The sequence below is a fragment of the Saccostrea cucullata genome, unplaced genomic scaffold, assembly GCF_032062105.1.
Source record: "Saccostrea cucullata isolate Sc308-1 unplaced genomic scaffold, CSIRO_AGI_Scuc_v1 ctg406, whole genome shotgun sequence".
Lineage (NCBI taxonomy): Eukaryota > Metazoa > Mollusca > Bivalvia > Ostreida > Ostreidae > Saccostrea > Saccostrea cuccullata.
In genome coordinates, this window is record NW_026930103.1 from 1 (window position 1) to 25,000 (window position 25,000).

The 25,000-nt window shown below is 33.7% G+C and overlaps 4 protein-coding genes and 1 non-coding gene across 7 annotated transcripts in view; 3 read left to right on the plus strand and 2 right to left on the minus strand.

Moving 5' to 3' along the window:
* Positions 1-568: 568 nt before the first annotated feature.
* Positions 569-15,563, minus strand: LOC134282907 (zinc metalloproteinase nas-13-like). Its single transcript, XM_062765333.1, has 8 exons — positions 15,494-15,563; positions 4,052-4,073; positions 3,422-3,499; positions 2,162-2,220; positions 1,879-1,963; positions 1,458-1,578; positions 952-1,127; positions 569-813 (listed from the first exon to the last, which is right to left on the minus strand). The coding sequence occupies exons 3-8, from the start codon at positions 3,447-3,449 to the stop codon at positions 569-571; spliced, it is 714 nt and encodes a 237-aa protein (XP_062621317.1). The 5' UTR covers positions 3,450-3,499; positions 4,052-4,073; positions 15,494-15,563.
* Positions 6,136-19,555, plus strand: LOC134282908 (uncharacterized). The gene is made up of 7 exons (XM_062765334.1): positions 6,136-6,205; positions 6,316-8,322; positions 8,491-8,846; positions 9,422-9,557; positions 9,926-10,189; positions 17,032-17,223; positions 19,317-19,555. The coding sequence occupies exons 1-7, from the start codon at positions 6,136-6,138 to the stop codon at positions 19,553-19,555; spliced, it is 3,264 nt and encodes a 1,087-aa protein (XP_062621318.1).
* On the plus strand, positions 14,323-14,395 carry Trnay-gua (transfer RNA tyrosine (anticodon GUA)). The gene has a single exon. It is a non-coding gene; the product is annotated as a tRNA-Tyr (tRNA).
* LOC134282860 (beta-1,3-galactosyltransferase brn-like) lies at positions 18,789-21,429 on the minus strand. 3 transcript variants are annotated; one of them, XM_062765246.1, is made up of 2 exons: positions 21,381-21,429; positions 18,789-20,802 (listed from the first exon to the last, which is right to left on the minus strand). In XM_062765246.1, the coding sequence occupies exon 2, from the start codon at positions 20,778-20,780 to the stop codon at positions 19,725-19,727; it is 1,056 nt and encodes a 351-aa protein (XP_062621230.1). In that variant the 5' UTR covers positions 20,781-20,802; positions 21,381-21,429; the 3' UTR covers positions 18,789-19,724. The 3 variants fall into 3 exon arrangements, with proteins under 3 accessions (XP_062621230.1, XP_062621229.1, XP_062621228.1); XM_062765245.1 differs by having other exon boundaries at positions 21,362-21,426; XM_062765244.1 differs by lacking the exon at positions 21,381-21,429 and adding an exon at positions 21,089-21,329.
* Positions 21,430-23,064: 1,635 nt separating this feature from the next.
* LOC134282909 (uncharacterized) overlaps positions 23,065-25,000 on the plus strand; it is an 11,930-nt gene continuing 9,994 nt past the window's right edge. The window contains exons 1-3 of the mRNA XM_062765335.1: positions 23,065-23,248; positions 23,823-24,077; positions 24,334-24,420. Coding sequence (XP_062621319.1) covers positions 23,173-23,248; positions 23,823-24,077; positions 24,334-24,420 — 418 coding nt within the window. The 5' untranslated portion in view covers positions 23,065-23,172. The remainder of the gene's footprint in view (positions 23,249-23,822; positions 24,078-24,333; positions 24,421-25,000) is intronic.

Here is a 25,000-nt window from a genome sequence, read left to right on the forward strand (position 1 = left end):
TACCCTGTTTAAAAATTCACTTACGCTTAAAGGAACACTTGTACATGGAGGAGACCAGAACACTCTTAGTGTGTTCTCAATTAAAACAACCTGAAAACCTTGCACTTTCCCTGGTATACCACGTGGAACTACAATATCAACAATTTTAACATATCTAAATATAATGGCATTATTATATGAAAACTATACGTAATTGTTTAGGTAATGTATATGAGTAAAAATGAATCTGGCAGATTATATTTTACATGACATAACTTACGTTTGGATTCTTCTGCACAAGGCTTTTTAGTTGTAGTTATTGTCGTTGTTGACGTAGATTTCTGTGTTGTTGGTCGTGACGTACTAGTGAATGTTGATGACATAGCAATGGAAGATGGACGAGTTATTATCTGAGAATGTGTCATGTGATCGGAAGTTTTTGTTTCTTTAGTAGTAGTAATAGTTGTAGGAGTAGTTTGATCTATCTGCTTCCATACTGGCAAGGGCGGATCTCCTACAGATGATTGATGTTATAATTATAACTCAGGTATTAAATGACCATTGAGCACTCCAGCAAAATATTGGTTTTTTACAGATGGGTTCTGTTCTTACCATTCTCACAACCATACAACTTTTTGATCTTCCAGATGTCCATTTCACTAAATCCAGAACGCTGGCCCATAGTTCCTCGAGTGTTGAATTTTGCCACTAGTGTTGGACTTCCATTTTTAGAGAAGGTTGTTGCACCATAGTGCATGATACTGCCATAGTCATAAATGGTTCCCAAAGTATCCATTATATTCTTTTGCTGTTTGGTAAAATCTCTAGTTTTACCTTTGAAGAAAAGAAAATTTACGTCAAATAATCTGTGAATTGCTTGGTTCATGAACTTTGTTTTCCAAACGAATTTCAAGACGGTGGATATTCAACCCAATTTTAACTTTTTATAGCATATAATCTTCTAGTAAATACCATCCTGCACATTTTCCCAGTTGACTAGTATGTAATCATCTCGATCATACCGACTTTGTTCGTGGAAGAACCCAGCAGCGTGGTTCATCTCATGCAAAATGACACCTTTGAAGTAGCAGGTGGAACCCAGAACGAGGTTCTGAGGACCAGTGTCCCGACCAATGGAGGAGTAGCATCTGGAAGTTAAAAGGGAAAAAATGAGGTAAGCGACACACAACTGAAGTAGAAATTCCACCTTCCAGCTTTTCTAACAAAACATGTTCTATGTTCTTTTTTCTTATAGAAAGCACGGGTTACTATACAAAAGAACTGTGGATTCTAGATAAAATTCTAATTTTGAAAAATTACTTTCCTAGGCATTGTTATATTCTTAGAATCAACTAAAATGCCTTATACTTCTGAAAACATATACAAGGGCGTCTATGTCAACTAAAAACTTGATTTCAATTTTTTAGTAATACATTAACATTTTTCATCGAGGAAATACATGTACACTTAAGAATTACCCCGCTCCATCTCTGATGACGACATAGTCCTCCTCGTTTGTCCTCGGTCTCCACTTCAGACAGGACTGGTCACTGTTGTACTGGTCTATTGCCGACTGTATAACACTGAGACCATAGCTACCTGGAATCAAAGGCCTTTTTATGTTGGGTTATCTCTATTTTTAAACAGATATCTCTAAAAAATACCCGGGTTATAGATACTTTTTAACTTTTAATCACATCTTATTTTCCAAATTATAAAGTAAAAGTATTGTTATAATAATGCACTTGATAAAAGAGAACTGTCCATGCAGAATCTTCAATGTTGTTTATCTGTAAATAGTGTACTGTAAACTTAAGGTAATGTTTGAGTAAGACAGTAAGATATAAACTTCTGAATAATTGTTCATGTTTCTAAACAATCTGCTGAGGTTAAACGTACTGATTCCATTCTTTTCAATAGTGTATGGTATCACGTTATTTTTCCATTTCCACATATTCACACGAATAGCATTCCTCTTCTCTCTCTGAATAAATCAAAGAACAAACTGTTTACTAACTTAAGTCAATGCATTGTATTATATGCTAGTAATTCAATGTTTCCAATTATTCAACTGTCTTTGTGATACATAAAAAACATTTTTGTAGCGTTTTACTACATATATATGTAAGTACATCTGAAATGCAATAAAGATGGAAGATAGATCAGAACTTATCTTACATACATGTATCGATGGTTGTCCTATAATGTCTCCTTCCAGCAGGTTCTCCAACATCCCTGATTCTGTGTACAAATTCTTATACAGCAATGAAACTAATTTGCTAATAGGAACATTCATCTTACATTTGGAACATTTGTATCAACCAAATCAATACAAATAATATACATTTGATAATAAGGGGTTGTTACATCTTTAAAATACTATATACCAACATTTTGAGATTAACTGCCTTTGAAAAAAATTTTTCTTTAACCTTGAAAGAAACATTGGTGGTTCTTTGAAATTTCTCCGAAAATCTCTATTTGCGAGGGGTAATCAAAAAGTTCGCAAACTATCTCTATATTTACAGAATCATATATATAATCATGCAGAGGTTCTACAAATAGCGCATGATAAGTGCTATGCTTCATGATTGGGAAGTCACAGTGTGAAGATGACGTCAGTATGTAGACGACTAGTGACAAAAATGGTTGACAGTCTTACTCGAACAACGAACGGCTATCAAGTTTAACAAATAATTTTGAAATTCCTCTGCAGTAGCATATTATAATTTGTACAAGATTTATAAAGACAAAAGACTTTCCACAAGTTAATTCATTATTTGGATTGAAGGAATTGACGGACATTTGTTCTGTCGCCCAGTGAAAACAAGCTGGAGGAGATTATGTAATTAGTTGAGCAATTTATAACGATCACAAAGTTAGAGCTGATAGTTGAATATCTTACCAAAAATATAATTTATAAATCCCTTCAATACAGTTTACTTTACACTTTAAACATATCAGATATGATTAAAAGAAGGCGACCATCCTATATCCATACTGGATAAATGACGTTCCTAGGACAGAGGACTCGGTTTGTGGTGGTCACCATGCTCTTTTTTGAAAAGGATTTTCTTATTCATCCATACTATTTCCAAGATTATGTCATTTCTGACAAATAGACTGTTCTTGTTATAAAAAAATTGCATGGAAAGAACTAGCTTAGATTAGCTTCTGTGAGAAGGAACATGTCCGCGACTGCCTGAACCACGTGATTCGTGCATGGGCAGAACTGTGGCATATGTGCATTAGTTTTGAGCAGTACAATTTAAAAAATAATGAAACTGAAATCTAATTTCAATTGTTTAATGGAAGTTAAACAATTCGCGAACTTTTTGATCACCCGTCGTACTTTGAAGTTAAAGAAAAAAAACTAGGAATTTGTAAGCCAGTTGATTTTTATCAATTTTGAAAAGAAATAATTATTAAACATTTGTCTTACCCCTGTTTGCTTTCACAATGATGTCCATAACGCTATAGCCCAGTGGTGAAGTATTTTCTTTGTTGTCGTCCTGAGGAACTGAACGTGAAATAAAAACTTTGCAATATTAAACGATTTTTATTGGTCTACAACTAATTAGCAATCTAGTTCAATCGAGAAAAATTAAAATATAAGCATTTCAAGCTATAAAAACAAAAATGTTCTAGAAATGTTTACAATGTAATACAATTTGTACATGCTTCATTATTGCTAAAAACACAAAAATATTGAAATTTTACATTTTAATCTTTCTTATTCTTTCAATTCGCCCAAATTGAAATTCAATGCAAACACATAAGAAAAGATAAATCCCAAAATATTATTCACTATCTGGATAATGATTTTTGCATGAATAATTTTCATTCTTATATAAATATTCATCAAAAAGAATCCAATATATGCATTTTTGAAGCTGAAAACGTTCATGATCCACAGATACTACCTCAAGTTCACACGATTCTTCAGTATATATATTTTCTAAAATACTTTTTTTTATTTGTTATACAGGTAGCTTTGATGGACTATGACTTTTCCAATAATAAGGTTTATGGAAAAAGATAATAAAGGACAAATTAAAGAAATAAAACATACCATAGCTAGTCCGTGATATGGCCTACAAACAAACATATGGTACTAATAATGGTTCTATAATTCAACGGGTCGTTCTTTTTTCAAATAAGAAATTAAAATATGTCTTAGTCGTGACAAAAACAAGTATAGTTTAAAATATAAATGCAGTATACAAATCCTTGAAACAAATTCATTAAAAAGCACGTTAAAAAGGAAATACTGTAAATTTTATTTTAAAAAGTTACAAGTTAACAAACTTTAAAAAAAAATTAACAATTTAACAATAATTATGTTTAATGGAATGATAAATATGACATAACTTACGTTTGTAATACAACAAAGAAAAAATACGGCAAGGTGATACATATTTCACCTTTCGTCTTCGCATGAAATGTAAACTTTTTATCTACATGTTAAACCTCGTGTTAAGTGCTTGTTTATTAATAGTTTAATGAAACATCCGTAACAATTTCTAAAGTATTAAGGGTAACTGGAGATAAAAACCTCCGCTACATGAGAATTTTGTGGGTGGACATATCAGTAACGTTTGAAAATGTCTTGTACCATGCTTCACGGTTATTTACATGTACAAAGTACTCCAATATTTCATCGTAATCAGTGAAACAATATTTTGTTAATTTCATCTTTTTCTAGCACATGCGCTTTCGAGAGTCGAAGAAAGCGCATTTTTTAAAACTAAAACATTGTGAACAAATTTACACCTAGTTACATTAATTCGTCTTGTACAGAAAAAAAAACCCGGTAAAAAAGTACAATTATTACCGTCAATAGGACGAAAATCATAATGTCATGACAGCAAAGAAAAAGTCATGAATGGTTAAAAAAGCGGGAATAAACCTTAATTTCCTTTTTCGCCCTTGTGGTCAGTCGTTTGAACTACGTCCTGTCTACATTTTATAAGATGCATGATACTATTTTTCCCCTCATTAAGTCGTGTTTACCTGTCAAGGTAGATTGCATTTGTATGTTGTTTGACACCATTGAAAACGATTGTCTCGATAATACATAACTAGCGAACTCATAATTAGCATGTACAACATGATCACGTGACAAATAATCTATATGGGAAACATGGCAACTTCCATGTGTAAAAAAAAAATAAGCATTGCAAATATGATTTAAGAACGGATCTTTTACAAACCATCAGGTAAGATTATTAGAATATTGTATTAACAATTCTCAATCATATCCTTATAATTTTTTTGGCAATGTGATAAATGTTTTTATACTGATGAAAAAAATGTCTTCTATAGTCATTTTCCGCAGATTTAATAATAATAATTTCAAGATAAATTTACGGGAAAAAATGAAATAATTAAATATAATTTTTAAGTTTCTCAAATAATCGTTCGTTATATGATTTATGCATCGGCAATTTTCACACCTTTTAATTTAGCACCACAGGGAATTACATATCAGCATATTATAATTATATTTACTTGTTTAAGATTATATACAGATAATTTTCTGTATGATATGACTAACTATACAGCAGCTCGTGTTACTTTAGTAATTTTTTTATTAATCTAACGAGTTAAAATTCAGTTTTATAATAAAAGGGTTATCTACTAGTAAGCTAAATGAGATCGCAAATAAAAAGTTAATGAGGTCACTTTGATTTCAAGAGAGTTCCAAAGGTCAACATGGCGTGTAAATTCGAAGTGAGAAAATAAGTTGAAATTCTTTTATATACTAAACATACATTTTTGAAATATGAAATATCTCAGTAGTGATCAAAATTGCTTTGACTAAGCAGTGAGATTTTTACAGTCAAAAGGCACACTAATCCTTTTCTTTGTAATTTTCAAACCCGCGCATCCTCAACGTTTTCATTCAGGGTTAACTAAACACCGGTTTTGAAAAAAAATAACCGTAGCTTCGAAATTTATTTTAAATCAAATCCTTTAACGCATAAACTTTCAGAAGACCATGGGGGAATATTTCTGATGTGATTCCTTATAATTCATTTTTTAACGAGATCTTTCAAAGCCTGGTGATTGGAGATAAATATTCTCTTTCATCCCTATATATATTCAAAAGTCCTTTAAAATGCATTTTTCATCGATTTTCGAATTATTTCAGAGATGAAATGGAGGGAATTGGCAGTTTGGTATGGATTCATCTTGACTCCTTGCATCGTGTCAGCACAAAGAAGTAATTATACCTCTTTTTCCCTTTCTTTCTTTTTCTCTATTTCTCATCCAAGATTCTTTACCTAATATATTAAATTTTGCAAATAAATGTTCTTAAATTCATCATTTAAGCAGACACCGGTCCAGAGTTTGGATTTGCCCAAGCTTTGAATATCGGAGGCAATATTGATCCAGATCCATTTGGGACTGAGTCCGCTTTTAATCCAGTGCCAATCCTTGACGATCTAGCTAATGTGCCACTAGATTTCTTGGGAGGAACAACAATGAGGCCTCCAGATTTCTCCTTAGAAAGGATATTTGAGAACATCACTCCACCAGACGCTTCTGCAAATGACGGTTTATTTACTGGTATAAATTCTTTCAATGATATTTTGTCACCAGATGGAATGGTCGACTTTCAACTTCCACCAGGAACAAATGGAGATGTCTTCCCTGTTAACAACTCAAACTCTATTCCAGACACTAGTCAAACTAGCGGTGAACCCGTTCTTCCAGAGCTTCCCGATTTACAATCAGTGATGTCTATGCAATCCCCGCCTTCGTCTCAACCAAATTCCCCGTCGGCCACCACAAACCAACAAGAGATTAATCCTAATTCTTTACCACAGAACTTTCCTCCTGGGCAGCTACCAGTACCGAGTAGACCCAATGCCCCTTCATCTGTTATAAACGACTGGTTATCATTTACTTCAGACCAGACACAACGACCCCAGATAAATAATCAACTAATTAGAGATGCTACTGATTTACAGTCTACATCATTTACTGGTGATCAAAATTTAGGAGGTAACATAGCAATTAATGACAATCAAATCTCTGGAATCAATAATGGACAGAATGACATGTGGTCAGATAACTCGTTGTTTAACAATCCAAATCTAGGCGATCCGTCCGATATTTTTGGAAATATGAACATTCCAATCGACTTTCCCATTGAAAGAAATTCTGCACAAAGTGGGATAAGACAGCAACAGAGACCTTCTCTTCCTTTACCTGAAATAAATACAAATCAGAATCGTGCTCTTCAATTGTCAGTTCCAGAAAACCAAATTACCGGACCGTCTGTGAACAGACCATTTTTGCCACCATTTAATCCTCAAAGCAGGATTCCATCGGGATTCGCGTCAGGTCCTAACTGGAGAGAACCCACTGAACCTACACCACCAGTATTTCAGGTGGGTGGAGGACTACCAGCCCAAGAGACTCAGATTAACCCTGCCCGAAGAATCGACCCATTAAATGAACAAATCCTTATAAGAGATGTCTTCCGAGATTCTCCCTCGTCAGCACAAAATAGCAGAATCAGGTCTAGGAATCTAGAAAGGGAAAATTCTATCAGCAGTCAAGCTCGAACACTGCTTTCCTCTCCAATGCCCATTACTCGTCCATCTCGCGTCAATATGCCAAGTCCTCGACAGATATTTGCGAGCCGCCAACAATCTCAAATACAACCGAGAGCTGGTTTAACGGCCTTTCCTCAATCTTTTGCTGCTCGACGATCCCCATCACTGAATATATTTCAGGGAACCCCAACAAGGCCAACAAACATACAGATGAGACCATTGCCAAGGAACCCTTTTCTATCATCAGCAACCAACAACCAATTTAGACCAACTTTACAACCTCTTCCCCGTGCAAACAATCAATGGAATTCTGCTCGAACCGTTGCACGTGCAGTACCATTTGGAAACCAGGAAGCAGCACGCTTTATAACCGATCAGCGTAATATGAATAGAAACATGCAAGTTTGGACAAGGATTGAAGGTAGAGCTCAGAACATTGCTGGACAAACATCATTTCCACGCAACCAATTAGGGCGTTCAGACTTGGCCTTTAGACCTTCAAACCAGTTTCGTATCAATCAAAGACTACCCGAATCACTTCTCAGAGGACTTCCTATTCCTCGACAAAGGCAAGTCTTACGCTCAACTCCATCGACACCAAATACTTCACCAATCAGTTCTCGGCAACTACCATTCCGACTTCAAGGCGCTTCCCAATCACCCTTAGAAAGAAATCGCTTCCGAAATTCTCCGATGCAACCTTCAGTTACGCCTGGTTTACAACCTCGACAACAAGGGAGAGAATTCCCGATTGGAACCCAAAGATCAATACAAGGTGGGCCTCCTTTTGATCCTCTTCTCTTCCTCTCTCTTCAAGACTCTTTTCAACCTCCTCTTGACTATGAACTCTTTGATATCTTCGAAGACAATCCTCTACTCTTTCTTCAAGATCTTAATATGCCTTTGACAAGCAATTTAATTAATCCGTTATTAGAAATTTCAGGCGGACGACTGCGTGAAAATCAGAGAGGACGACAATTCCCTAGAGGACAAATTCCGAATCGAATGATTGTTGATCTGCCGCTTAACCAGCAGACGACTAATAATCCATTCGGAATACGACAAGTGGCTCCACCTGTCTCCCCATTATTAAGGAACGAAAATATTCCCTTTCTGGGTTCAGGGTTCTTTAATCCCAGAATGATGATGCTGGCTGACATAACAGTGAAACCATCTTCAAAGAAAAAAATAAAACCTGTATCGAAACAGAATGCAACACAAAATCTATTAGAAAAAGTCAATCTACAGGGTTTAAAGAAAGTAGAGTATATCAATACACCCGTGGTGAAAGAAAATAGGGTATTTTGATTTTTATTGTCAAATAGGTAAAAATGTAACCTTTAGTTTATGTAAATGAGGCGTTCCATTGTATATTTGTATTTCTACTTTTTCCATGATTTCAAAGAAAGAAAAGAAGAATGATATGTCAAATGAATTTTTAAAATTATTTATTTGAGTAAAAAGTTATTATTGAAAAAGGAATTTGCTTTTTCATTTTATTGCTCAGAAGCTATTGATCCACATGGTTGTTATCAATTAAACCTTTATCATAAATAAAACTACGTGAATTTGTTTGAAGCATTATACTTTCTTTTATTCCTTTTACAATTAATTTAGAAATTGCCTTTATTTAAAATCTGGTCAATTGATTAGGTTTTAATTTGGATTAAGGTGCATCATAAAAGGTTTCAATAGGGACATCGTGAAAAATACCTAAAATGGCCATCAAACTTTTGCTTCATACAATTGCATTTTACATGAAAGGATGTAAGGTTGGACGAAGTCATTTGCTATGGTTGTTTAGAGTGTTAGAACTATTCTTTTCAATTTGATTATGCGTGGCTGTATCCTATCGCGACTTGTGAATACCACAGCACGCATGCACAGTCACCCTTCTACGGAAAACAGATCAGAAGTACGCGCCTATAGAGAGATGCAAACATTTCAAAATGAAAGTTTGTCATAGGGATTTGTTTGTAATTTTCCTGCCTTTAATTTTGACACTTAGTGGTAAGTTACATAAACTTATGGTTATTGGAGATAAGTTATATTTATATGCTTCTTGTTTTTAATGGAAACTTTATGAACCATTTTAATTTTACTCCATAAGGAAGTGTCAATAAAAATCTTTTCGCAAGGAATTTTAAAGAAAATACTTTTTTTTTTTAAAAAAAATTCATAAACTTCTTTACAAGTTTAATTGAAATGAAAAATGGACTTTCTAAAGTTAATTTAAAGCAAATCTGTTGTATCACGGTTACAAATGTAATATTTTATGCATAATTGCCAGATTTTGAGATGTAGGGATTAATTCTAAATTCAAAGATAGCAATCAAACGTTTTCAAAATAATAATCCTAAATAACCAAGATTTTTCAGCTTTGTTTTCAGTTACTCTAAGTAGAAATTATTTCCTGTGGCATGGAGTGCCGGAATGGAGAAACAAGCTAGCCCTGAAAGACATCCTATGGCAATCACGGGAGCGAAGTAAGATTTTCTGCTCCTACCGTTGCCTGCAGGACCAGTCCTGTGTTTCGTTTTTCTACCAGAGCTCGACAAGGTACTGCCAGGGCCATTCCTCAGTGTTTCTACGCCTGTCTGATGCAAGTAGCCAAGATTCCCCAGATACAATGTATTACAAAAGTAAGTTGTTTTTGCTTGTTTTGTGATGGAGGTAGGCACACAAATGACCCACAATTCTATATGAAATCTCACTCCTCATAGCCATTGGTCTGAACCAAGATCTGAGATTTCCAGTGGTTCTTGTTTCATGCCCTGTTCACAGATTTGTACTGTTTGGAGGCTTTTATTTTGGACTGATCACTGTGTGTTATCTTTATCTATTTCACTGATGAAATAACAAGTAGTATTCCTTCCAGATTTTAGTAAATTTGTTTGAAATTGTTTGAAAAGCCTTAATCAGCTTGTAAAGTCTTTTCATTGGTAATCAGTGATTACATTATATTGTAAGCTTTTCTTATAATCTACAAAAACACTGAACAGATTTGATCTTCGTTTATTTATAATACATACAAGTGTTGGAAACAATACATTTCAACAAACTGAATCCTTTATTATCAATGACTTACTAGTATTCTACAAGCACAGTTAAAATTGTGATAGTTTTAAATGACAGATGCTTGTTTTATTTTAATTCAAAGTGTAACTGGAAGCAACATGAGGGTGCAAAGTGACCATTTTATAAAATGGCCTCAATGCTGATGAAATTTAGTCAAATCTGAGATAAAAAGAGAACACAGCCTTGCCTACCTTTATCTGAAACCAGAGATTTTCATACAAATGGTGTATATCATACTAGTTTGTGAAATATATTTTAGTTGATACTAAATAGGCAACCTTTTTCTCTGTGTTTTCTGAAACAAAATGCTTCAAAATTAATGAAAAGATGAATACAATTTAAAATTTAGTAAATTTGGAAAATAATCAATTTTTGTGACCTTCCTGTGATTTCTCCATACCCTGTAACTTAAAATCAATACTTGTTTGTTGCAAGGATGATACTTTTTTTTTTGAGGGGTCAAATAGTTTGTGGTTTGAAAAAATATAACGGGGTATGGGGATTTGATTTTGTGGTTGAAGAATTGTTCAGTAATAATACATGTGAAAAATTGTATTTCGTGGAGGACATAAATCTGTGGGTCTCTTCATACCTTGAAAACAATGAAAATTAAACCCCATGAGAATTAGTGATTTCACAGTAACTTACAGGATGTTAAGTTGAGGTATCACAATGTTAGAGACACCCCAAACCAGGGACCAGAAAGGGGCCTTAGCCTATCTTGTTCTTTTATGAAATTATAAAATAATATATTTTTAAAAAAACTTTTTTATTAAACATCCATCACCATTCAAACCTCTGACAACTTTTTTTTTTATATCACAGCACACTCTGAACAAAAAACAAACAATGAGATCAAGTAATATTATGAATACAAAAAATACACAGATCATTAAACAAAATAAGCCAACAAAAATGCCACTAAAAGGCATAGTGGGATTGCAAAGCATATACCGGTATATACTGTAGAAGTATTTTTTTTCTGGTGGTATTAATTTACGCTATGTACGCGGTCACAAATTTTCCGCAGAAATTTGTACAAGCGTACTTAATATAAATATAAGGCATATAGTGACAGTCTGAGAAATCCACGTAATTTTCAACCCGCGGATTAAATGGAAATTGAGATTCCGCGGAATTATGACCCAGTGGAAAAAAGTATGTCTACAGTATATACATGTATAAGATAAATAAAATGACTTAGCAAATGTTAAGCATTAAATTAAAGCTATTTAATGTATTACATATAAAAATTAAAAAAAATAATTGCAAATGTAATGAGGAAAAACTTTTCCTTACTGACTTACTCAATCCATAAAATCAGAAGAAAAACAAGGGCACCGCAAAGCGTAGCAACCCCTGGCAAAGAGCACATATCTATTGTATATAAATCCAGATAGGATTAGATATGGGTCCTGATGCAAATTAAATTACAAATGCAATACTGTATCCCCTCCCCTTTGAGGGGAAAATAAGTAAAGGTAAATTACTATAACATTAAATGGTTTGTGATTTGCACATAAGCACAAACACACACTCACTAAACATGCTAAATGCTTCAGATCAAGAATGACTGGAATGTGAAACATGACTTTGGTATATAAATGACAGTAAAACTTTAAAAAGTTATTTCATGTATTTCAAAAAAAAAAAAAGAAAAAAAAAAAGACAGAGACAATGTCTATGCCTCTAAAACAATTAAGTATTTGAAAATAAGATACAAAATGTATGGCACAAGTTTACCAGTATTACACAATGCCCACGTACTTCTTATTTGAACATCTTTTACATAATGAAGTGTCCTTACAAAATACAAACATTACCCTCTGTTGAGAAATAAATCAAAGCTTTGGAATCCTGTTTTCTTAAAGCAAAAAATCAAGAACAGAAAGGAAGCACACACACACACACAAATCCAGTTCCTTTGTGATTTGAGAATGCTTCAGCTTTGCAATGAACACTTTAATGTCCTACCCTGGTTATGTCATTTACACATACTTTCATAATATAATCAATGGAAATTGTGTTTGTTTGGAGTTCTCTGTAAGCTTCTTGAAAGAAATCTGCATTTGAATATCCATGATCAGAAATAAAACATGGAATGAACTTGGTGTGTGGTTTGCCATTTCCTAATCTAATGAGAAAGCTGATATCGGAGGGTGCGATTCCAACTTTCTGTGCGACAATACCTAGATAGACATCATCTTCTCTAAAGTGAGGAATATAGGGAATAACTTTTTGAAATATATTTATAGCAGCTTTGTTAAAGAAAACTGTTCCGGAGGGTATGTATGGAGGAAAACAGTCAAAGGGATAATCTTCCCATGACACATAATGTTTGTTAGTGTAATCACGGGTGGGAAATGGTTTTTCCACTAGATATCCACTATAAAGATAATCCACATTACTGCTGTCAACAGAGCTAAGATATCTTAAACTGTTTTCCATGTTAACAAACATATCATCATCCACAAATAAAACATACTTTGCAGAATTACAATATTTTGTTATCCAGCTAAATGCCATCTCCATTTTGTAGGTGTTGCTCCAATAATTATCCTGGAAATCTTCTTGAATTATATCCTTGAACACTTGATTTTCATATTCTATTGACGCCTGCTGGACTTCTGAATATCCAAGAATAAAAACCAGACGTCGGTTTTCTGATTTGGCTTCTTTGCCCCATGTTTGTCTTATGTATAGCCTATTCTTGTAGTTATGCGTTGCAGATTTTACAAGCGTTAGAAGGTAAATGTCCTCGTTCTTTTCACACACTGTATTCGCCACAAATTTATATCGAAAAGGATGAACGTTTAATGGATCAATACTAATGTTGTTCAAGTTTTTGAACTTGTAAGGAGTGTAACCAAAATCAGTTTCACATCCAAAAAAGATTTCATTATTTCTCACTGAAAAGCACTTTGTCACAATAAATATCACAAGTCCTATGCATAGAGTTTTGATTTGCCATTTTTTATGACGACAAAATTTTCTGATGAAGATGGATAAGATGGCTCTCCATATTCTGTAAAGAGAGAACCTGTTCATGTTACTTTCAATTTTAGTGTTTGTTAAAGATGTCTGTTAATGGGTTTATATGGGTATTTAAAGATCTGCCACTTTCATATTTGCACTTTTATACACCAGAGATATTATTTTAAATTTTACACTTGCTATTCATAAGATTCCATTTGAATTGCAAATTAATAATAAGAAAAGATTCGAATATATTGCCATTTTCTCTTTTTTATGATTTTGACAGAACATTCTGCATACATTGGACAACTGCAAAAATTATCTATTGTAAAGCACCATACTTCATTTCCAGTAGCATGTTATATATTGATATGTTTTTATCATTGAGTAATACCCTAATGGGGAAAGGGGGTGGATATTTACATGCATATATATTGTGTTAATGCAGTATGCTTTTTTCTATTTGGTGTGGTTGTCAGCAAGGTTTGATTGCCAGTGGCCAGATAGCTCAGTCAGTAGAGCACCAATATGAAACTGGATAATTCAGGGGGCCCAGGTTCCAATCCTGGTCTGATCTGTTGCATTTTTCTCCTCACCTGTGCCATGCCCTGGAATCGACAGGTGAGAGGCCTGCCAGGGATGAGCATGGATTAGGGTCTTTGAGGGACCAAAGACCTTTAAGGAGGGAGGAATGTGGCAGACAGTCGGGTTGAACACCAGTGGCCAGATAGCTCAGTTGGTAGAGCACCTGACTGTAGAATCAGGGGGACCGGGTTGGAATCCCGGTCTGGTCGGTTGCATTTTCTCCTCTCCCGTTACATTTGGTGCCGTGCCATGCCCTGGAACTGACAGGTGAGAGGCCTGCCAGGGATGAGCATGGATTAGGGTCTTTGAGAGACCAAAGACCCTTAAGCAGGGAAGAATGTGGTGGTCAACCGAGTTTGATTGCTGGTGGCCATATAGCTCAGTTGGTAAAGCACCTGACTGAAGATTCAGGGGGCCCAGATTCGAATCCTGGTCCAGTCCACTGTAATTTTCTCCTCTCCCATTACATATGTAATTCATATACAATTAACATAATATTGGACTGGATAGAGAATATGTTACTCATTGAGAATGGTAAATACTTTACAACCCTAGCTACCACTTCATGTGAACATGGTGAACCAATGACAAGGAAAAAGTCTTTTCTAAGAGTTTATTTAACAGTTGTAAAATTATTAGAGAATACAAACAATGATCGTATAGTGGTTAAGAGCAAAGAATATGACACTTATCCTAAAGCGGCTAGTGATCATAAAGTGTCTCACGATCCCTCCTAGAACGTTGCTCCGAAGAGCCCCGCTCTGAGAAGTGCGGCCCAGAGGAGAGCGAGAGAATGAGCGCCTGGTAAAGTTAGACTGTCATTTTTATAATGTACAATACATAATAAATGCTCATTTATATATGAAACAAACTGATCAGATTCAAGTAAACAAGTTATTCAATAAATTTGGTCAAAATCCTAGAACTTTATAATATAAACATAAGCTTCAGTTCAGTGTTCTGGTATTGTGCAAAAGTTAATATTATGTTAAAGTACCGTAAGTTTTTGCAGTGTTTCGCTACTGTTCCTGTATTGATGTCCGAAGATAGATAAACATCCTGGTTGATTACAGTGTCCTTCATCTGATTAACTGGTTTGTTTACTTTTATGGAAAGGTATTACACTTTCACATCCTGACTGGATTATAGGTCAGTGCACTCGATCATGAGTACATTTTAATAAGCTTATTTTATTTTCTTGATTAAAATAATTGTCTCAAACCCCATAGGTTTACATTCATCTTTTGTGCTTTCTATTTTGAAATAATAGCTTTCTCAAAAAAGTCAAGTTCTCCAAAATTAATTACCGTTTACATATATGTCCAGCCTCCACGCAAGTTGAAGGACCTCCTGGAATTGTTTGTGTAGAGAGACCAACGAACTTCAACATAGTGTATTCTCATCTTTCACATTTGCACCGTTGGGTGTTGAAAATATCATCACTCAATAGCTTCGCACTGCTCTAAGATAAAAAAAAATTAGCTATAAACTGAAAATAAACTATTTAACTAGTTGTAATAACAACGTTTACTTGTTTACAAGGGATTTCAGTGCATCAACACTGATTTCACTTAACGAAAAAATTATTAATATAGGCAGGTTTACAAAATTCAAAGTTCATCAATGTGATAAGGATTATATCTGTACAAATATGCTATATTAATTAACATATCACAAGAGATTTTTTGAAACATTTCTCTTACGAACTTGATACCCTTATAAGTACATTTTTAAAAGCCAATAAATCTTGCACCGCAATCCTTACCTCGGGGAAGTAAAAGTAGCATGATACTGATGTGTACTGTACCGTTAAAAGTATGAATAAACAGTTATTTACCTATCACTATGGGCAGACAACTACAATCAGTTAAATACTATTACCCAAGTTTTTCTGGACTGAATTCCGTAAATATCTTCCAAATTTTAAAAAAAAAAAAAAAACAAAAAACAAAAAACAAAAAAAACGATAAAATAAAATAAAATAAAATAAATAAATAAATAAATAAATAAATAAATAAATAAATAAATAAATAAATAAATAAATAAATAAATAAATAAATAAATAAATAAATCAAGCAAGCAAGCAACCAATCTATCAAGTATAGGTTACATCATAGAAGCCGCGCCCTCGATTTCCACGCCCCATGAAAACGATATAACCAATACTACTCGGCTTCTATGATGTAAGCAACTTGTCGCATGTCTGATGACGTAAATTTCATTGAGAGTGTCAAAATTCAATAATAAAAAAAAGATTCATTTCAAGCTAGCTCTCCAACATGTCGGACGTTCTTAGTGAATTTGACTTTGAGTTTTTAACTGAGTTTGAAGATTTTGACAATTTATTTTTGAGCCAGGCACTCGACATATATGAAATCACAGAAACAAATAGCAAGGAGTTTAACGATAAAAAGTTTGGAGATTTTACCGTAACTTTCAAATTTTCAAAATGGATTAATCTTTTGAACGACTGGGAACTTTCAACCGAGTTAAATACATGTATTTTAATTTAGTTAAAGGCTAAGAAATAGCTATACACGTTCATTTTTCTGTGGTTTTCAGTGATATATGAAGGGGCGTGGAAAGTATTATCGCATATGTGATATGGGATATATCACCACAGAAAGATCAAAGAAAATCACCGCAGATATGCGACAATATATACATGTATCTACTTTTTAAAGGGATGATCCAGATAACTAGGTATACCGTATAGCTGACGAGATGGTTCCAGTAACTGGCAATGTGGACGCAATTTTTGCAACGATAAAAAAACTTCAAAATTGGGGAAAAATTGCTGATTTTTGCGTGTCATTATTTTGGGTTTTTTGTTTTTGTTTTCCAGTTGCATGTAAAGGGGGGCCTTCCTACATCTATGTCCGTGGCGCCAACACCTGCTACAGCGTGAAAGAGAAAAGAGGATCGTGGTACACGGCTCAGGCTGATTGCGGTTCCGAAAATGCTTGGCTTCTGGATTTGAGTAACGATCGAATTTCGTCTCAACTAATGAAAATGTTCAATGATCATCCCGATCCTTGTATGTAACTTCTATTTATAAAGCAGTTTTTTTGTTTTAAATTAAATATTTTCCAGGAATATGCAATTGACAGTATTAATTCCAACTTTTGAAGACCAGAAACACAATCTAAAACAGAAAGTTCGTGCCTACAGCGGAAAATATACACATATTGTCTTTTATTAATTCACTCTGAAGTTGAAAATGATTATATGACAATAATCATTTTCAAATTCAGATTGAAATTAATAAAAGACAATATTTTGATTTACTGAGTATTTTGGAAATTAGTGTTATCTTTAAAAATAAACATATTTGAGCTAACATCACCTATTCAGTGGGTGAGTTTTCTGTCCAAAATTATCCAGAATCAGCTGCTCTTTACAGAATATGTGAATTTTTACAATTACACGTATTGGACTTAAGTTTTAAGCGATCGCAAATTAACCTCAAAACAATACTTAGTAATATAATTTTGACTTAGCTGCAGAACTGTAGCGTTATGGTTTTATACGTATATTAGTCGTTGACCATAACGTCAAAGACTATAATATACAAAACCATAACGCTACAGTTCTGCAGCTACTTTTGACTTTGACCTTTATTTGATCTCAAGATATAAAGTTGAAGCTTTAAAGTAATTCTATCATATGAACAATTTAACTTGAATCTAGTATATTTTATGATAATTTCACACGAATTTTATATTTTCTTTGTGCTGACGTCTCCATAGGAGTGAAAAATTCTTCTCGAAAAGAACTCTTTCACACATTTCAAGTGTTATTTAAACGCAAACAGCGATATTTACATGCTTAAAATAAGGGAATTCTTAAAAGATCCGCTCCTATAAATCCTAAATTCTCATTGGCTGTCCAAAAATAAAATCTACCAAGGTCAGTAAACATGGCGGATAAATTCAAGTTTTGATGCTGACATAGGCCTACAGGAAAAATAACAGATATATATGGATCGTTATGTAAATTTTTGGATAGATTTATGTCTTGCATAACTACATTTTTGGAATCATGTAAGAAATGTTAACAAAATAGGCATTAATATGAGCCGAAATCTGTGCGGGGGTGATTCACTCCCGCATTTGCACCATTACGGAGATCCTAAGGAGTTGTAGCCCCCCCCCCTCCCCCCCCCCCCCCCAAAAAAGGAGAGGGCTAAATCACTGCAGCTATACTATACCATGCCATACTCTTCATGTTTGAAAGAAAAACCCTTTGTAGGTCAAAAGGGTCAAGGTCAAAAGTTCATATAACCATGGTTTACTGGTAATAATTCCAAATTCTCATTTAGGTTTTGAAATGACAATTCATATTTTAAGTCAATATATAATTAGCAATATTCCTAATGATTTGAGGTCAAATTTATATATTTTAAAATGCCTAGATATTTTTCTGGCAATAACTTAGTCCTCTAAGGGATTTTGCAATGAAGGTCAAGGTCTTTTTTTTCAATATTTGCATATATTTATCCAGTCTTCTACCCTCTTCTTTTTCCTAAAGTGGCAGGAAAAAAATTCAAACAAGTTTATTTCAAATAATACTACATGTACATGAAAAGTGTCTTCCTTTATTCATTTTCTCTCTATGTAATGAAGACTACAGTTATTCAATAAAAATTATAAAAGTTATTTTTACATGTGGGATTATTGACATTTATTGTTGACCTTGACCTTCTGACCTTGTACTTTAGTAGTTGAGCCCAAATTCAATAATTTTTTTCTTCATTTTAAATATTCACTTGTATGGAATTGACTTAATGTATTCAAATCATAAACTAATATAAAAATGCTGACATTGAAGCAGATGAAGTAAGAAAAATAAAAATTATTTAGTTTAGTTTATTTGCATCATTGAATACACACACACACACTCACACACACACAATACATTACAAAAACTATAGTTTATACACATCTTACACCCAAATGTCACACATAATTAGCTTTACTCCAACTTTGCTTTTCATTTTTGAAATCCCATCATCTCAAGCCATGGTCCGGAGTCTGCATATAGCTCTCAGGAGAAGGTCATACATTTTGGTCATGGTTTGCGACGATGCTGAAACCCCTCCCTATTACTCCTCTATTTTCTTCATTGCAGATTTTGCCTACTTTTGGTTCTGGATTGGATTGACCATACAGTCAGACGGACACTTTATTTGGAGTCATTCACAACAACCACTAAATGGGTCAGATTTTTGGTTACCAGGGCAACCAGATAATGCTACTGGGAACCAGAACTGTGTCTACATGAGGAATCATGATGGCCGATTTCTTTGGGATGATATAGACTGTTCGATGGAATTTATCGAGTTCATTTGTCAGTCTGATGTTGTTTAAATCTCACAAACCAAATCCATGTTTATCTTCCAAGATATCATGATGCCAAGTATAAAACATATTCACTGAATAAATTAATGGTAGTCACTCACAACTCATTAGCTTTATGATATAATGATGTCATGTGTAAAACATTCACTAAATAAATTAAGGCTAATATAACTATAATTCACAACTCCTTTGCTTTGCTGCTGTGTATGCATACCTCCATGATTTTTTCAATTGTTAAATTTTTGGAATGTGTCTCATTATAAGCCGATTGAAACATTTCTAATGTGGTGTATCCATGATCAGAAATCAAGCAAGGCAAAAACTTGAGATCTGATCTATTATCACCTAGTCCAATGAGAAAATTAATTTTTGATGGTGTAACTCCAGCTTTTTGAGCAACCATGCCTAGATAGACATCGTCCTCTCGAAAATGGGGAATATGAGGAATGAGTTTTTGAATTTTTTGGATGACAGCCTTGCTGAAAAATACTGTTCCTGATGGTATGTATGGAGGAAAACAATCCAGTGGATAGTCTTGTCGGGAAATGTAATGCTTATTAAAGTAATCCCGTGTGGGAAATGGTTCTTCCACCAGGAGCCCACTGTAAAGATTCTCCACTTTTCTCTCATCCACTGAGTGAAGATATTTTATAGTATTTGGCACATTTAGATACATATCATCATCTACAAACACAGCATATTTAGCATTACCACAATGTTTTGTTATCCAGTTAAAAGCCATTTCCATTTTGTACGTGTTGCTCCAATATCCATCCTGAAAATTTTCTTGGACAATGTCATTAAATTGTTTAGACTCAGATTCTACATGTTTCTGGTCTTCTTCATTGTATCCCAGGATAAAAATGAGTCTCCTATTCTCTGAGTTACTTTCTTTTCCCCAAGTCTTTCTGATACACTGTCTTTTATAAGAGTTTTTAGTAGCAGACTTTACCACAGCTAGAAGATATACCTCCGGAATTGCATCACACAAGGAATCTGGTAAAAGTTTTAACTTAAATGGGTGAATGTTAACGGGACTAATTGTTATATTGTCTAAATTGTCAAACTTGTATTTGGAATATCCATAGTCTTTGCTACATGTGTAGATGTTACTTTTGTATATCATGTGTCCAAAGTAACAAACACTTATAATGCACAATATTGAAAGACTAAGAAATAGTCGATTCAAATTCCTAACGTTTGAGTAGCTATGGATGAGGCTATGAATTCGCATGGCTGGGACAAGCCTGATGGATCTGAAAAAAATAAATTGGTCAAGTCAATCAGTTCACAATTATTAAATGTTTATGCTTTCGAAAATGTAAGTATCTTTTTTAAAGAAAAGAGAAATTCAAATGGTGTGCAACATGCTGAGACTTGTATGTGCAGGAAATACAAGTGTAAATGAAAAAGTATTTGTCATCATGAGCAATATTTTTAAAAAGAGCAAAATAATGCTTTGACTAATTACTACTACATAATACTTTTGGAAAATAGAGTCCTATAAACAGTTGATAAATATTGAAACCAACTCAGATTTACCTGCAAAATTTAATAACACATCTAAGTAACATCATGACTAAGGTTTAAACCTAATGTGAATCCTGGCAAATTAAACCGTTTCTTTTGTTAACCCAGAAAGCAATTCGCGGTAAAAACGAGTGCAGAGTAAGTTATATTGTGCAGTACATGTACACAACAAGGTCGTTTCCTGTCCTGCTCCATCCAAATCGTAATTATGGAGTTCATATAAATATAGATTCAGTTGAAGCCTTATTAATTGTGATCATTTGTAACTAGATATATCTGATATACCTCAAACAAAGCTACACACCTCGCTGAAAACTTTTATCACCACATATGTACACACACAGTCAACCCGGAACCAAGTAAATCGAAAGTACGTGAAACTATTACTCAAAACGTTTCGTCAGAGCATCCGGAATTTTTCAAAAATCTGCTATTTCTTAGGCATTACAGTGATTACTATTTGTTTGCCATGTAAAGTGGGAGAATTTTGTCACGTAAAGCAGAAAACGAAATAAAGTCGTTTATCTACATGTAAGCGCCAAAGACTTTACGTAAAATGTTCCTGTATATAATGCATTTCTATTCGAAATCAGTCAAAAATATTTAATCAAATTCTGTTTGTTTGTGTCATGTATCCTTAAAAATGGATTTGATGCCCCCGTAATCGAAGATTCGAGGGTATATATTTTAGTTTAAAATATATTTTATTCATTAAGAAATGGATTGAACAGCAGGCATAAATGCCTATGATCGTTCTCTCCATAGGTCAAGGTACAATTACAAGTACATGTAAACATTGAAAAAAAATGTATGAAGAGTAGATTATCAATTTGTACATATTTAGAATTAATTCAGAGAGAGAGAGAAATGAATAGAAAAAAAAATAATTTAACAAATGGATAGGAAAAATAATAATTATATAATCAAATATAAACAACAGAAAAGGAAAAAAAAAACAAAAATATATATATATTGTCGTGTCCGTTTGTCTGTTTGTCTCTTTCTGTTTGCCCACAGAAACTTGACTCTTGCCAATAATTTTAAAGTGGATGGGACTATATGGATTTCCTATTTGACAGGTGTACGTATTCCTTTTGACATGACCTATCTCCGGGTACCACCAAATTTGACCTCTTCAACATGACCTTGGAGAGTTTTACCTACTTTTACAAAAATACCAAACGTTCACCTTGACCATAACTTTTGAACAGGTGTTGCTGGACTTTCATACTTCATATGGTTATCTGTTGTCGCAAGACATTTCAACGGGTATGATAATGTTTTGCCTTTCAACCTTGACCTTGAAGTTTGACCCACTTTTGAAAAACTTTATCTAATTTTGGCCAAACTTTTGAATTGTTAGTACTAGGGTTTTCATATGTCTAGGGTACATGTACATTCCTTGTGACAAGGTCTTCTTTTGATCTCTAGACCTTGACCTTGGACATTGACTGGCATTTGAAAAAAAAACTTCAACCATCGCTAGTAGATGCCATACAGTGGCATCAGTGTTTCACAAACAAATTTTCTTTTATCTATGTATTTTATTTATTATAGTGAAATATTAATGTTTTGTCTATATAATGTGTCGTTTGACCCATGCAACAGTGAACAGAAGAAGCCAACAAATTCAGATTGAATAGAAGTAGAAGTCAATGGTTGTATCCGCCAAATTTTTTTTTTTCGCTGTCCTTCCACTCGACAAAAGTGTGAAAAATAAGGCATTCCAACTTCCTTATTGAAGACGTATCACTACATAAAACACTCCGGAAATATAGATATTTTTCTTTAGCTTCAATCCTTATAGGACTAATCACACAAACCGACAATTCTTTTTTTCTGTACATATAATAGTAGTTCCCGAAAATTAGGAAGAAAAAGTTCTTTTAATTTTAAGAAGGGCGCGAGCTTATATAATAGTATATATAGGCCTACTTTATTTTCAGATAAACAAGTACTTTGACATCCCGTTGACTGAGGTCCACATTTCCTTTCGTATCATACCAGGAAGTTTATTCTTTGAAACAAAACTCTCAAACAACTAAATTGACTTATTTTAATTACATAGAGTCATTCATTATACAAGTTTTATTACAATGAAAATGGAACTTTCGTTTCTCTTAACCATTCTTTTGTGGATTTACCAAGTATCAACAGATAACCATTTTTCAGGTAATAAAAATTAAATTTCATACTAAATGTATGCAAGACATGTATGAAATATGCGTATCATTTCATGTACTATTCGAACGGTATATAAAATTGTTTACCCCGGGATAAACGGTTGTAACTGAGATGTAGTACAGAGTTTGCGGGACTATCTTTAAATATGTTTGTTAATGTCCTCTCCCGACGTAGTCAGGGTAAAAAAGTTGGGTCGGTAAGTATAGGTGTGTATTTAGAGAAAAAAAATCATAGTTTTACAAAGATTAAAACGTTTAATTTTAGCCAGTCAGCCGGGAGAGGACAAACAAATGTTTTTGAAAGATGGCCCGGGTTATGTCCCAGTCAAAATAAAGTGGTAATTTCGATAGGACTACAAAAGCAGTACCCTTGTTCAAAGTAAAATATAAAAGAGATGCTAGTTGATGAATCAAGTGGTTTATTTTGTATTTGTAAATTTAATTCATATCAATTCCGGACATAATTTTGATGACTATTAATATAATGTTGAAACATGCAGTATTAATTGTTTCCTGCAATTGATATAGTGAAATATGAAGTAACTTTCAGCATTAATTTTCAGTCCAGACTACGTGTACACCACCATCCAACCGGCGTAATGAAATCGACATCAGTTGTACTGTATGTGGGTTCAGTGTTCTAGATTTCTTTAATTTCGAAGTAGAATGGCATCTACAAAAAAATCAAAGCATTATTAGTCCAGCTAAAATTACACCTGGTAATCTAGAAGGTAACGACACGAAGTACACGTGGGAATTCATGTTGAATGATGTCGACTGCGAAGGAAACAAAACAGTCTTCAAATTAGTTGACCAAAGTAAGCAAAATTAAACATGTAATCTCTTCATGATAATTTCTGAGAAAAATCTAAGATTTATCATTATTCTAATATAAATTTTCAAAAGTCCACTGTTACATCTTTAAAAAGACAAAGATTTACATATTGTATTTTTCTTTGCACTCTGAAATATACTAAGGCAACTTTATACATGAACCATATATATAAACATGATTCTGTGTTAAAACACTCATGACACTGAGATACTGTTTTATGTACGATCCCTTTTTTGCAGAACCTACTTTCACGTCACTCGGCATTTACACTTGTTATGTAACTCTAAACGGAAGCACAACAAAGCAAAGCAGTGTTGATCTTTCTTGTAAGTAGTTAGTATCCAAGAAGTGCTGATTAAAAAAAACACCACAAAACATTATAAATATTTTTTGTCAATTCCAGACAACTATAAAGAAATTTCTATTATTATTGAGGATAAGGTATACCTAATCTTTTTCATCCTCCTGCAACGTATAGATGGAAGGTGTATAGTTAGTCACGCATTTGTTTGTGTATGGGGATATTAGTACGAAAGCCCCATTATATATGCCTTTCAAAATCAATCGTTATGAGAGAAAAGGCGTCATTAAGGTATGCCTTTACTCAGATGACTAAAAATTCCACTGATAAAAACGGAAAACCACCTATTGTAAATCTATAATTCTGGTGTTAAATTTCATTTTCAAATTATAAAGTCTATAAGCTACTTTTCGTGTAAGTGGTCCCTGAGTATTTCGCGAGAAATACCTCAATTTTTCACACTTTGACCAATTTTTTCTTCACTCACAAAATATGACAAGTAACAAAACTATTTAAGGTAGTTCTACACTCGGCACTAAATGGGCTCAATCTGAAAAAATCTACTTTTATAAGATAGACATACATCCCAGCAATGGATAGACGCA